General features: G+C 49.8%; 1 protein-coding gene and 1 pseudogene across 1 annotated transcript; one reads left to right on the forward strand and one right to left on the reverse strand.

Annotated features, from left to right (window-relative positions):
- Nucleotides 1-206: 206 nt before the first annotated feature.
- On the reverse strand, nucleotides 207-3,419 carry INAFM2 (InaF motif containing 2). Its single transcript, XM_009209921.3, has one exon. The coding sequence runs from the start codon at nucleotides 2,877-2,879 to the stop codon at nucleotides 2,418-2,420; it is 462 nt and encodes a 153-aa protein (XP_009208185.1). The 5' UTR covers nucleotides 2,880-3,419; the 3' UTR covers nucleotides 207-2,417.
- A 154-nt stretch (nucleotides 3,420-3,573) lies between these two features.
- On the forward strand, nucleotides 3,574-14,537 carry LOC101010599 (annotated as a pseudogene).
- The last annotated feature ends 342 nt before the right edge of the window (nucleotides 14,538-14,879 follow it).

Below are 14,879 nucleotides of genomic sequence, written 5' to 3' on the forward strand. Positions count from 1 at the left end.
TTGCTTCCCAACCAAGATGGATTCTGCCACCCTTCACTAATCAATTCATTCCAGCCATCAGGCACTGAGAACAGCAGGGCAATTGTTTTTTCCTCCTCAACCTATTCATCACCATCCATCCATCCCACCTCAGACCAGTTACTCTTCCAACCTCTACTCCGTCCCCTTGAAGCACAGTTTAAGAGAAATGATCAACTTACACAGGCTTAGGCAGAGTTCTTAGGATGTATTTTTGTTCACCTGAAAAATAAAACTTTTAAAAAATATACAGGACTTTTTGAGTACAGGTATATCTTAAATGGCTGAATTATAAATAATGTCTCTGGTCATGTTCACAGCTAGGGCTGGAGCAAATGTCCCAATTCCAGTGAAGGCTTTGGAGAGTCAGGAGGCCAGCAGCTGGAACTATGAGTGGCCTCTCTAGACTCTCTGATCCATCCCAAAGAGGATTTAAACAGTCCAAAAAGCAGGGATCAGGAAGAGGACAGGGAAGTGGACTCCCAGATGTTCTATAAGTTCAAAGGATTCTTGGAATAAGAGATCAATTTACAAATTATTAAAATATAGGACTAAAAATTCACACTGTAAATATAAATTACAGGCTATTATTGAAGTTATAAAGTGGCATTTTATGTTTCTTCCCCGTCTCACACCAAAAATGTAAAGGCCTCACAGGCTTCCCAATGACTGAAGTCCTAGTCAGCTGCTAAGAAATCTGCTATAGCCAAGAGACCCTGGAGGTGTTACCAGCCTGCTGGTAGGCTGTGACAGCTCAGTTGCTATTATCGTGCCCACAACAGGACATGGCTTAAAGCAAGGCTGCTGTCCTGTAAACTTGGCTCAGAGCTAACCAGAGTATAGGCCAGAAAACTGGAGAGACAAACTGTTTCAGGACTCAGGTGGGTAAGTTGTCTTTTTTTTTAAAAAATAGTGCATTTCCCAAAAAGGAAACACTAAGGGGTTTGATATCTCATCACTACCCACACTCAATTGCCTAAAAGCAAGTGGCAGAAGGAAATGGAATCCAAATTGACGAAGTCTAGTTCTTGCTACCCCAGAGCTACACACATGTCCACATATTTCTCTTGATGTTTCTCATCTCCTTTATACAATTACAGGCTGCATTTAAGTAGGGCTTCTCAGGAAAGGTAATGACAGCCAATTCAACCTTCCCTTGGCTAGTCTATTAGCTGGCTCTCAAAGCACAATCCTGAGTTTCAGTGAAGCCCACCTTCCAGCCTTTCTGATTCTGTAGTATAACTCAAAACCAGAGGATGTGTGTGTGATCAAAGCTCTGGGGTCACAACAGATTTCATCCCAAATCGCAAGGCTTTGTCACTACAGGCTCAGGAAAGAGGGAAGGCAAAAGTGATTGCCGGAACAAGACAACATTTTGAGGAGCAGGAAAAAAAAAAAAAAAAAAAGATAAAAACACTTGCCAGTCACTCTACTTACAAAAGCTTGCTCTTCCTAAAAGAATTCTGTGAGGGGAAGGCCAGGATTGAAGCACAGCAGCATTGCTCTTTCCCTTCCTTCCTCCCTGGCCCATATTCAGATACTGAGGGCTGCAACAAGCCTCTTTGGTGGGGGCACTAGGATGGAAAGAGGGGATGAGTACATTCCCCACCCCCCTAAATTGCTTCTACTTCTAATAAGGCTTTCCACAGCCACGACAACAGTCTAAGAATGCTTATACTCTTTTGTGAAAGAACGTCATAAACTTATATTTCAGAAATAGGAGGGGAACAGGAGAAAGTGAGTGATTTAAGAAGCCGTGTTTGTGCCCTTCCGGCCAGGTGTACTTCGGGGGACAGCAAATAGCCCTTGCTTGACCCCTTCAGTCAGTAGCTACCCAGGGTGTGGGAGGATATACATAGAATTCTATGTGATTATAGCTTCTAGTGCATATGTCAACAACTATATACAGGGATCTAGAAATTTAATGCATCTCTGGCCACTGCAACTAGGTTGACGTACCTGAGCTCCACTACTTTTGGTGCTCTCCTCCTTTCGAGAGCTTCAGCTTACTTAAAAAGAGCCCCTACAGCTCCATCCTTCCCCTGAGTCTTGGGGGAAAGCCCCAGTCATCCCTGCATGTAGGACACACCAGAGCGAGCAGCGCAGAAGGGTTTGGTGCCGGGATCTCCCCACCCCTCCCCCCATCCCCCTACGGCTCAGGGCCCTGGTGCAGCACGGTCCTGGGCAGCAAACCCCCATCCCCCCGGCGAATCGTGGTCCCTTGGCTGAAGATCTGGCTGCGGGCCTCCCGCTCCGGGGCCAGCCGGCGATGGTGGGAGTGTGGGGGGTGTTCACTCCCGTGGGGGTCACTCCCGCGGGCTCTCCACCCCATCCTTTTGCGAAGTCCTGCCTCTGGGCTTGGGGAGGATGGTTCCCGGCTGCCCCCTCCGCGGAGGGCTTCAACGACTCCCGGGCGCCGCCACCGCTTCCTCCTCGTCCTCGTCCGGCCCCCGAGGCCGCTCGAGCGGCCCGGCCAGGGAGCTGTCCGCAGGGGGCTCCGGAGGCGCCGGCCGCGCCGCCTGCAGTGGGGGAGCGTCGCGCGGCGCCTCGCGGCGGGACGACCCGGTGGTGTCGGGCCCCGCCGCCGCCGCCCCCGAAGTCCCAGACGGGCCGGTGGCGTTGGAGCCGCCGGGGGGCGGGCCAGCGGCTCCCCCCGAGGTCCCGGCGCCCACCGGCTGCCAGATGAGGCTGTAGTAGACGGCGAGCACGATGGCGGCCAGCGACACGGAGAGCACGTAGGCGAACACGGTGGCGAGCCGGACCCACTTCTTGTTGGTCTTGGCCGCCATCTTCGCCTTCTTGTCCCCGGTGTAGGTGGCCGGCTTGCCCCGCTCGGCCGGGGCCGCGTCGCGCTCCTTCATGGGGGGGCCCCGGCCTTTGCCCCGGTGCTCCACGGCCCCGGCTGGAGGGGGCCTGGCGGCCTGCAAGGACTGGGCAGGGGGCGGCCCGGCGCCCTCGGTTCCCGGCGGCCCCGCGTTCCGCCGCTGCTCCTCACGCTGCCCGCCCGCAGCCCGCCACCGCGTCGCTGCAGCCGCCGCCGGGGCCTGGACCAGTCACCGCCGCCAGCGCCGCCGCCGCCGCCGGCCGGTCAGCTGCTTCCCCGCCGCCGCCACAGCCACAGCCGCCACAGCCGCCCGGCTCCGAGTCCCCATCCGCCGCCACGCCGCCGCGCGCTCCGCCGCCGCCTGCCCGGCCGCCGGCCGCCTGGTCTCCAGTGGCCGCGCGGACCGCGCGCTCCGCTCCAGCCCGGCTCCCCCGCCTCGCGCGCCGGCAACAGGGGGCGGGGAGAGCGCTGCTGGGGGCTGCCTCTTAAAACGGCGACGCCGGGGTCCGGAAGTGCCGCGAGGGGAGGCGGCTGCTGCCGGGAGCCAAGAGCCCCGCCGGGACGCCCCGTTAAGAGAGAGTTAAGGGAGGCTGGCTCTTAAACGGGCGACGTCGCCGCGGCCCCTTGCGGGCTGGCGCGGCGTAGACTGGAGCTCCGGGCACTTCTTTAAAAGGGGGAACGGCGCTGTGTTAGGCGGAGTGCGGAGCTAGAACGGGGCGGTCGGAGCGCGAGCTGTCAACTCTGGCGCCTCCCGGCTCCGCCCCGAGGCTCCGAAGTGACAGGTGGAATAGCAGCCCGGGCTTCGGACCCCAGGCCTCAGTTTATCCTCTGGGAGGGGACGGTAAGAGGGAGAGGGAGGATACCACGCTCCAGCTCCCAGCTCGCGCCCCGCTCCGCGTACCCCCTGGGCGGGTCCCCCAGGCCCATTCACAGCTAAAGAACCTGGTTGACGCCAGGGGTAGGCAGGCGGCCCTGGCACCTGGAGCACGCACTGGGGCCGCAGCTGCTTGTGTTGCTTCCACCTGGTCCATGCTGGGCTTCGGAACTCTACTGAAGTCTTCCCAATTTCGTACCCCAGCCCGCCTCACCCCCCAACCCTGAGCCTCCGGGACAGAGCCACGGGACTGAGTTGTTCTCTAGACTCGCCTAACACCTTAGTCCCGAAGTTCGCAGCAGGTCGCAGGTCCCGCTTTTTGGGTCTTCCAATTCCTGGGTTTGGCCTGGATTTGGACCCAAGGGGCTGCACTGAACCTTGAGGAGTTTAACTCTCAGGGATCCTACAGCGTTTTCACTCTCAGATCCCCTCCAGACCTCAAGGCTTGGGTGGTTGTCCCCTCCCCACTTTCCCATGTGAGGTTTGTCTTCTCTGGCTCCAGGCCAGGGGCCAGGCAGTGGGCTCTGTGCCTGGTCTTGGGACCCCCTAGGTGCTAACAACCCTTCATGCTCAGACTCTCCTTTGCGGCTTTACTTGTGCCCTCCCCCTCCTACCGCTCTCCTGCTCTCCCTGCCTTCTCTCCTCCCCGCTCCCTCTCTATAAGTCTTTCCAGAATTCTGGTTCCCTCCTCCTTGGATGCTACTTCCTGTGTTCCCAGAACTGGGCATGTGAACTGCCTGGGTGTCTGAATGAGTGAGGGAGACTTGCCTGGGCGTGTGTTGGGGAAGAGGACTGTGGTTCTGATGGGGTTCTGTGGGTGAACCTTCTCTCAAGCCCCTGCAAATGTGAGCCTGACCTGGCTTCTACCCTGTAGGGCAGGATCCCCTCTACCCTTCTCACTTTCCCCCCTCCTCCAGGAATCTTTGGCTTCCAGAGGACCCCCCTACACACACACACACACACACACACACATAAACACACGAGGAAGCCCTCCCAACACTGCTGCCTTGCCACCTCAGTAGCACACAAGTGGCTACCAGAACTGAGTGTGCTAGTGGACTGCTGGAACCACAGGCCTCTAACCCAGTCTCAGTCTCATTCCTGATTCAGGCCCAGGTGTGAGGCTGCCACTACTAATGGCTGGTCAGATGCTATTTAAAGGAAAAAGCTGCTTTTTTACTTTTCTGAGAAATTTCAAGGATATTGGAAGTGTGGAGTGTTTATGGCCTTTTGTGGGCTGATGGGGAAGAAACAACTCACTCCTCCACCCTGCTCCTAGGTCAGCCAGGGCAGCCTGTTGACTTAAAATTCTTGAATTGTCTCTGGAGGTTGTCTCTCTTCTCTCCCCTGCTCTAGGGCTTTCCTGGCAGGACATATCATACAACTATTCCATGGTGAATTATTCTTAACGATTCCAGGTGAGGCCAATACAAAGCTTCCTTCACTCCCCTTTCCTGAATGCACTCCATATTGCTTCTCCATATTTCTGTTGCAAATTAAATGCCTTTCTTCTTGCTTGGTTCCCAGTGGAGTGGGAAAACAGCATGTCATTCTTCTGTACCAAAGAATAATATACTTGAAGCCTTTATTCAATTCCTCTCACTCTATCTTCTCTAAACCAAACAGTGCCAGATTCTTTAACCTGTCATCAATAATGTCTATTTATTATCTGGATTTACATAGTGTCTTTTACCCCAGGAACTAAGAATGCTTTCAGATATAATTGAGCCTGATCTCCCTGGTGCCTGAGCCATTAAGAAACCATTAGTGTTCTCCAGTTGCAGAAAACTAAATGGCCCCCTAGTGGCCTGAAAGTGAATATGCCTCCCCCCACTAAGAACAGGCAGGGATCAGAGAAATCAGAGAATCCAGGCAGCTTGGGGATAGAATGGGCCCAGAAGGTCATCTTTGGTGAATACCCCTGTGGACCCTAGAGCCTCCTCCACAAAATCCCTGGGGAGCACTCAGCAGCGTCAGTCCGAAGACCATCTGGGATGGTGGCATACTTATTGTTTGCTCCCTGAGGCAGCCCTTTTTGGCTTTGCAAAGTTCTGACCAATTATGACAATAACAGTGCCCTTAGAATGTGCTATAGGCATTAGACCAAGCCCTTACATTCCTTGTCTTATCTGTCTACCAATGACCTATCAGGTAGTACTGTTTATCTTCGTTTCATAGATGAAGTCCCTGCCTCAGAAAGGGCCAAGAACCTGCTCAAGGTCACATAGCCCTAATGCCAAAAGCCCTGATGGAATTCAGACCCCTGACTCCAGGGCATTAGGCTCTTGATCCCAGCTCTGCTCTGCCTCATAGGCAAAGCTAGACTTTGTCTCTTCTCTGTAGTGGATATTGGGGGTCACTACCCGGGTCACCCTCCGGAGGGAGCTGCTCATTCTTCCAGTTGTCAGGAGTGTTGGCTATGATGGCTCAGCTGCAACTGTCCCTGGGACTTGCCTTCTGACACCAAAGGAAGCTGCCGTTCTCTCCTGGCCTACAAACCCAATACATAGAGCCAGATCACAATAAAGCCCAGTCAGAGATGTGCAGGGGCCCACGAGGGAAGAAGGCTAGACCATGAAGTCATTGTGGAAGCAGCCAGTATATACTGGCAGGATCCAGGAGCAAATGTATAGGCTAGATCAAGGTGGGGTGTGGTGCCAAACATTAAGTTGAACAAGGGAGACGTCGTTGTTATAGGAGTATTCTCCTGTGAATCAGGATGTGATATCCCAGGAGAAAGGCAATGGCTACCAGAGTGTAATGGAAATGCCAGAACTACCACAGCAGAATGTGGAAAAAGGGTTCAAAAGCTCAGAGAAGTGGGTATATTCTATGTAAGGCCAGAAACCACTTAAGTTCTGCAGGAAGGCCCAGAGGATACTCTGGTCATCAAAGCAACAAGGAACGCACTGTTGAGAGGGGCACCAGCATCCCTGAGAAGCTGAGATTGGACTGTCCTCTGTAAGCCATGCCTGACAGCAAGAGGCCATTCCGGAACTGGCTCCAGATAGCAGTGTGGATGATAGGATGGTGAAATCATAGAAGCTAGACAGCACAACTGTTGTAATAAGCAGCAAGTTGGAGTGGCAGTGGGGGCAGTCCTGGCCAGTAGAGGACCGTGGTTGAAGATGGTTGATAGCATAGCATCCCTGGAGCAAGCTAGCTAGGCAGCCAGTAACAGTACTGCTCAGTCTATACCAGTGATTCTCAAATGTTTTAGTTTCAGGATCCCTTTACACTCTTAAATATTGAGGTCTCTAAGCCTGATGTGGTGGCTCACACCTGTAATCCCAGCTACTTGGAAGGCTGAGGCAGAAGGATCACTTGACCCCAGGAGTTCAAGATCAGCCTGGGCAAAATAGTGAGACCTCATCTCTACAAAAAAAAAAAAAAAAAAAAAAAAAGTTGAAAATTAGCTAGGCAGGTTGGCGTATGCCTGTAGTCCCAAATACTCGAGAGGCTGAGGCAGGAGGCTCGCTTGACCTTAGGAGTTTGAGACTGCACTAAGCCATGATCATGCTACTGCACTCCAGTCTGGGTGACAGAGTGAGACCTAGTCTCTAAATATATATATATATGTATGTATATGTGAGAGAGAGGGGTATCTAAAGGAATTTTATTTATGTGGGTTTTAGCTATTTTAATTTGACAGAAATAACACCAAGGGTTTTGCAAAATATTTATTAATTTATCTAAAGAATAATAAACCCCACTACATGTTAACATAGATATATTATTTATTTATTTATTTATTTATTTTCCAAGACGGAGTCTCACTCTGTTGCCTAGGCTGGAGTGCAGTGGCACAATCTTGGCTCAGTGCAACCTCCGCCTCCCAGGTTCAAGCAGTTCTCCCGCCTCAGCCTCCTGAGTAGCTGGGATTACAGGCACATGCCGCCACACCCGGTTAATTTTTGTAGTTTTAGTAGAGACAGGGTTTCACCATGTTGGGCAGGCTGGTCTCGAACTCCTAACCTTGTGATCCACCCACCTCGGCCTCCCAAAATGCTGACATTACAGGCGTAAGCCACTGCACCTGGCCAGATAATATATTTTTATGACAAAAAATAGTGAAAAGAGTGGCTTTGGCTTTGTAAATTTGCAGATCTCTGGAATGTGGCTTTATACTGTAGAAGACAACTGGATCCTTATAACCACTTTTTTTTTTTTTTTTTTGAGACAGACTCTCACTTTGTCACCAGGCTGGAGTATAAGTGGCGTGATTTCAGTTCACTGCAACCTGCACTTCCCAGGTTTAAGCAGTTCTCCCACCTCTGCCTCCCAAGTAGCTTGGGACTTCAGGTGCACACCACCATGCCTGGCTAATTTTTGTATTTTTTTGTAGAGACAGGGTTTTGCCATTTTGCCCAGACTGGTCTCAAACTCCTGAGCTCAAGTGATCCACCTGCCTTGGCCTCCCAAAATGCTGGGATTACAGGCATGAGCCAACATGCCTGGCATCTCGTACCTGCATCTACATTTAATCTGCTGGCAATTTGTTGTTATGGTTAAAATATATGAAGAAAATCCAGCCTCATATAGACGTGTAGTTGGAAAAGAGAGGAGCATTTTAACAGCCTTTTCAGATAATTGTGGCTGTTTTTCTTTGATACTACACCAAAACCCAACAAGCAGTATTTTCTTAAATGGTAGTTGAAATGTAGACTATAAAACTATATCAGTGAACTTTTTTTGTGTTCAATTACCTTAAAGTCCACTGATCTAACTTGCCCTTTGAATGGCACTTTTACCCCTGCATGATTTTATAATATCCCGCTTTGGTCATTTGGAAACTATTGGTTCACTGAATTAAACATATCTTTGCAATATTGATACCTTTCATTATATAATAGAAAAAAATCACATTTGATAATATTACAAAAAGTTTAAGTATTAGGAATCTAGGAAGCTCATGATAGTACATACATGCTTTCTAAAATTCTAGTTTTTACTTGAAAACTCAAATTTTGTAATTGGTAACAAACACTATCAGTTATTTTTTCTCAAAGTGACAGGCTCACTTGGTTCAAATGTGAGAAAACATCTGCCAAGTAACCAAGTCTGCATAGCCATGGTTTTCCAGTTCTTCTTTCAAGTAAAACTGGTGTTCCATGAAAAAAGTGGCTAGTTGAGCTCCCAACTCAATCGCAAAAGTGCTTTCCCCCAAGAAAACCGTTATACTTCCATATGCAGTAGAGTACTTTTCATTTAATCACATGGAATATTAAAAAGACATCTATTTAAGGATCATAACTTCATACAATTTAACAATTGTTATTGTTTTGTTAAAGATACTCTAAAGTAAAATGACTTTCTCTCTTCCTTTTTTTTTTCCTTTTCTTTCCTCTTGCTTTCTGCAATGAACTACTCGTTCAGTTTGGTGTCACTGCCTTGGTTGTTTAAGATGCCAGAGGTAGGCTGGGCGCGGTGGCTCAAGCCTGTAATCCTAGCACTTTGGGAGGCCGAGACGGGCGGATCACGAGGTCAGGAGATCAAGACCATCCTGGCTAACACGGTGAAACCCCGTCTCTACTAAAAAATACAAAAAACTAGCTGGGCGAGGTGGCGGGCGCCTGTAGTCCCAGCTACTCGGGAGGCTGAGGCAGGAGAATGGCGTAAACCCAGGAGGCGGAGCTTGTAGTGAGCTGAGATCCGGCCACCGCACCCCAGCCTGGGTGACAGATTTAGCACCTTCAGTGCAAATGTCAACACAGTTAAAAAGGTAAATAACATGTTAGTATTATTATGAAAGGAATTTTGACCTTGTGAAACCCCTGAAGTGATCTCAGGGACCCCAAGGGGTCTGGAGACCACACACTGAGAATCGCTGAGCTATACAATTAAAATAAATCAAGGATGAAAGACCAGGAGGTTGATGGCAGCTGCTCCAATAAAAAGTCACAATATCTTGTTTGGTTTCCAGTCCTGATTCACTTTTCAGTTCAGGTTCCCAGGAGAAAGGTTTCTGCAATACTATAGCAATACAGTAATGATTTCCCCACTACTTCCCCAAAGGGAACTATGCCGTTTGCCTGGGTAACTGTACACTGGGGAGAGTAGAATAGTCAAACACTTTAAGGTCTGCTGGATGCAGTGTCTGCATTGACATTGATACCTGACTGGGAACTGAATCATCAGCATGGCCCCTGGTAGAGCGGCCTGAGGTGAAAATGTCTATAGGCTCATGAGCTGTAGGCAAATGGCTTGACTAGTTGGTTCGAGGGCTAGAAAGAGAAATACTGGAAGATTGGGAAGAAGAAGGTCTTGGGAAGACACATGTGGCTATATCTATTTGAGTGAGCACCAAAGTGTGAATATCTTTATTTTTTATTTTTTGAGACAGGATCTTGCTCTGTTGCCCAGGCTGGAGTGCAGTGGTGCGATCATGGCTCACTGCAGCCTCGACCTCTGGGGCTCAAGCGATCTCCTACCTCAGCCCCTGGAGTAGCTGGGACCACAGGCACACACCACCACATCAGGCTCATTTGTGTGTGTGTGTAGAGATAGGCCTCACTATTGAAGATCTTTATATTGCATGTTAATACTCATCAGAGAGCACCTGCCACCGGGGAGACTGCATAACCAAGTACATAGAATGATGTGGAATTGATGTCAGCTTGCCTCTGTCATTGACCACCCCATGCTGGCACAATGGGTACATGAATAAAGTGGCCATGGTGGCATAGATGGAGGTGACACATGTGTCACCTGTGTGTGGTGGCAGGGGTGGCTTAACAGAATGGGCTCCCACTCACCAAGGCCAATCTAGCTATTGTCACTGCTAAAAGTCCAACCTGCCAGCAACTGATACCAGCCACGCAGTACCAAGCTGGCTACCTTGGACCTGTTCCACTCCAGAAGGGTGAGGGACTGATCTTGACCTGAATTGCCATATATTCTGGATATGGATTTGTCTTTTCTGCTCAAAGGCCACTCTCTGGGGGCTAAAAGAGTGTTTGATTCACTGACATGGGATCTCACATACCATTGCAGAAGACCAAGAGTCCCACTTTAAGGACAGAATGGGCACATGATCATGGGATGTTTTAGGCCTATTACATACTTAACCACCCAGAAGCTGAATAGAGCTGACAGAGTGATAGAACAGCCTTTACAAGCACAGCTGAAATACCATGTTAGAGATGATGGGACACCGTGCTCCAGGATGAGGTATGCATCCTAATCAATAACTATCATATATGGTGCTATGTCTTAACGTGTAGAATAGAGGTTTAGGAAACTAGCGGTAGAAGTAGGAATGACTCCATTTACCATCACCCCCAGTGACCTTTCTGGAGGAATTTGTGGCTCCCGTTCCTGCAGTTCCAAGCTCTCCGGGTTCAGAGAATCTGGTTCCCAGAATGGGAACACTTCCACCAGGGACAGAACAAGAACCCCATAAACTTAAGTATGGCTGCTTTCTGTTCGTCAGGCTCTTTGTGCCAAGAAACCAGCAGGAAAGAAGAGGAGTCACTTCCTGGAAGGGGCAATTGACCCCGATCCTTTGGAAGAGATAGGGCTGCTGTTACATAAGGGAGTCAGGAAAGAATATGTTTGGCGCCCAGGTGATCCACTGGGGTGTCTGTTGGTATGCCCAATTTTGGTGGAAGGTGGGCACATCAGCAGCATGGTCTGAAGGCCATGGTGATTGGTGATTGGTCACCCCAACAGGCAAGCCACCTAGACCAGCAGAGGTGCAAGTTGAAGGTAAAAAGAATCTAGAATGAGTGACAGAGAAGGGGAATGATGAATATCAGTTGTGTCACCAAGACTAGTTGCAGTAGTGGGGGCTATAGTTTCTCCATTTAATTCTTGTAAGTTTCCCAGAATCCTGGAGGAGCTATTCCCAGGTAGAGTGAACTTACCACGTAAATCAAGTAGGTCTGGGCTATGCATGGGGGTACTGTCTAGGTTGCTGTGGTGCACCTCCCAGATACTGCCTTTAGGACCAAGGAGCTTATCCCCGAAGTTGCCAGAAGTGTTGGCTGCCAATGGCTCACACATGAGTCTCTCCCTTGGCATTTCCTTCAGCTGCCAAAGGGAGCTGTCTTGCTGGACTTCACAACCCTTCCCTAGGGGTCATCTGCCAAGTCAATGTGGAATTCAAAGGTACAGCCCTCTTATCTGAGTTGGGGCTAACTCTAAGGGGCCAGCTCAACCCCAGGGCTTCTGTGGAAGCATTCTGTGTTGTGACTGCATTGTTCACCAATTTCTTCCTCTGGCTTGATTCTGATTCTTTCACTACTCCAGAGATGTCATCTCTGCAAGCACCCCCAATAAACTTCCTACAAGCAAATCTCTATCTCGGCATGTTTCCTGAGAAACCTGACCTAAGACAGTCTCCTAAGATTCTAACTTTAAAAAAAATATATATATATATATATATATATACTTAAAAAAATTTTTTTTCCAGACAGTCTCACTTTGTCACTCAGCCTGGAGTGCAGTGGCATGATCTCGGCTCACTGCAACCTCTGCCTCCCGGGTTCAAGCAATTCTCCTGCCTCAGCCTCCTGAGTAGCTGGGACTATAGGCATGTGCCACTGCGCCTGGCTAATTTTTGTATTTTTAGTAGAGATAGGGTTTCGCCATGTTGGCCGGGCGAGTCTTGAGCTCCTGGCAAGTGATCTGCCCACCTCAGCCTCCCAAAGTGCTGAGATTACAGGCGTGAGCCACCACACCTGACCTAGATTCTGACTTTTGGGACCCCAGAGGACAAGTCTCATCCATGTGAAGTTGGGCCTCCTGGCCACCTGTGTCTTCTATAAAGTAGTTCCCTTCAGAGTGTTGCCTGCATCCTGCAGCCTGGCTGCTTTCCACCAAATATCCTTCAACTTATGACCTTCCCTGCAACAAAGCAACCTAAACTGAATTCCTCAAGTATTTTGGGTGTGGTCTGTTGTGCTGACCATGAGAATGGGCCTGAGTGTTCCTTGGTTCAAAAGCCCTGGGTGCATCTTGGAACGAGCGGGGATACTCTTTAGAGACAAACAGCAGTGACTCATGCCTATAATCCCAACACTTTGGGAGGCCAAGGCATGAGGATTGCTTGAGCCCATGGGCTTGAGACCAGCCTGGGCAACAGAGTGAAACCCATCTCTAAAAAAAAAAAAAAAAAAAAAATGCAAACTCCTCACCTTCCTTTCCCTCCCTCAACTCATCCCAGATCATGATTCAGAGGGTCTTGGTACAGCAAGGAATATGCAGTGTTACCAGAGCTTTGCAGGTGGTTCTGGTGTGATATCAAGATGGAGAACCACCGGGCTCAGTACCCGACTTCAGTTCAACAGCCTGAGTCTGTCCGTTTTTATTGGCAGCTCTGTCATTTGACTGAGATGGAGCTGGCTGTCAGCGAAAACCCTCAGTTTTATTCACACATGCTTCTGCTAAGCTGCCACTTCCCCACCCTGTCCTTGTACAGTCGGTGTCTTGGCACCAAGCCCAGATCTCTCAGTTAAGCCCTGTTCATTTCACCTTGTGAGGTTTAGGCCATCGCTCTAGAGGGTTAGGATGTTTTTGGATCCTGAGTCTGTCTCCCAACATATTCCTGTCCTCACTGACTCCTTGCTATTCACAAAGTTGAGGGGCTTGTTTTCTGTGGCTTTGCCCAGGTCTTGATAAAAAGGTGGATCAGATGCCAAGTTTAGTGGTACATGCCCGTAATCCTAGCTACTGGAGAGGGTGAGGTGGGAGGATTGCTTGAGCCCAGGAGTTCAAGACGAGCCTGGGCGACAGGATGAGATCCCATCTTATATGTTTTTGTTTTGTTTTGTTTTGTTTTGTTTTTAAAGCTCTCTCTCTGCGTCCTTGTGAAAATGATCTTGTCTTTAAACCCTGCGTGGCAATCCTTGATGCACCGCCGTGATGCCCAGGGAAGACAGGGCAACCTGGAAGTCCAACTCCTTCTTTAAGATCATCCAGCTTTTGGATGATTATCCGAAATGTTTCATTGTGGGAACAGCAATGTGGGCTCCAAGCAGATGCAGCGGATCCGCATGTCCCTCCGAGAGAAAGCCGTGGTGCTGATGGACAAGAACGCCCTGATGCGTACGGCCATCTGAGGGCACCTGGAAGACAACCCAGTTCTGGAGTAACTGTTGCCTCATATCTGGGGGAATGTGGGCTTTGCGTTTACCAAGGAGGACCTCACTGAAATCAGGCATATGTTGCTGGCTAGTAAGGTGCCAGCTGCCACCTGTGCTCGTCCCATTGCCCCATGTGAAGTCACTGTGCCAGCCCAGAACACTGGTCTGGGGTCTGAGAAGACCTCCTTTTTCCAGGCTTTAGTAATCACCACTAAAATCTCCAAGGGGCACCATTGAAATCCTGAGTGATGTGCAGCTGATCAAGACTGGAGACAAAGTGGGAACCACGCTGCTGAACACGCCGAACCTCTCTCCCTTCTCCTTTGGGCTGGTCAACCAGCAGGTGTCTGACAGTGGCAGCATCTACAACCCTGAAGTGCTTGACATCACAGAGGAAACTGCATTCTTGCTTCCTGGAGGGTGTCCGCGACGTTGCCAGTGTCTGTCTGCAGATTGGCTACCCACCTGTTGCATCAGTGCCCCATTCTATCATCAGTGGGTACAAACGAGTCCTGGCTCTGTCTGTGGAGACTGATTACACCTTCCTACTTGCTGGAAAGGTCAAGGCCTTCTTGGCTGATCCATCTGCTTTTGTGGCTATTGCCTCTGTGGCTGCCACCACCACAGCTGCTCCTGCTACTGTAGCCCCAGTGAGGTTGAAGCCAAGGAAGAGTTGGAGGAGCTGGATGAGGATGTGGGATTTGGTCTCTTTGACTAATCATCAAAAAGCAACCAACTCAGCCAGCTTTATTTGCAAAACAAGGAAATAAAGGCTTAAATTCTTCAAAAAAAAAAATAAATAAAAAAGAAAGGTTGGACCAGGACAGGAGTAAGAACAGAGGCAATTGGCCAATACTGATGACATTCCCTATATGCAATGCACCGTGCCCACCCAGAGAAGGACATCACACTTACTAAAACTGCCCCATTTCACAGACAGATTGACAGAGGCAGAAGAGTGATTGTGCCCAAGAATCTTACACTGGGGTGAGAGCTAAGCCTCTCCTGCCACCTACAGCTCTCATCTCTAGGTTTGTCATCTCTCAGAGGAAAGGCAGGAGAGAAAACTGACAAGATT

This window comes from Papio anubis, chromosome 7, assembly GCF_008728515.1.
Source record: "Papio anubis isolate 15944 chromosome 7, Panubis1.0, whole genome shotgun sequence".
Lineage (NCBI taxonomy): Eukaryota > Metazoa > Chordata > Mammalia > Primates > Cercopithecidae > Papio > Papio anubis.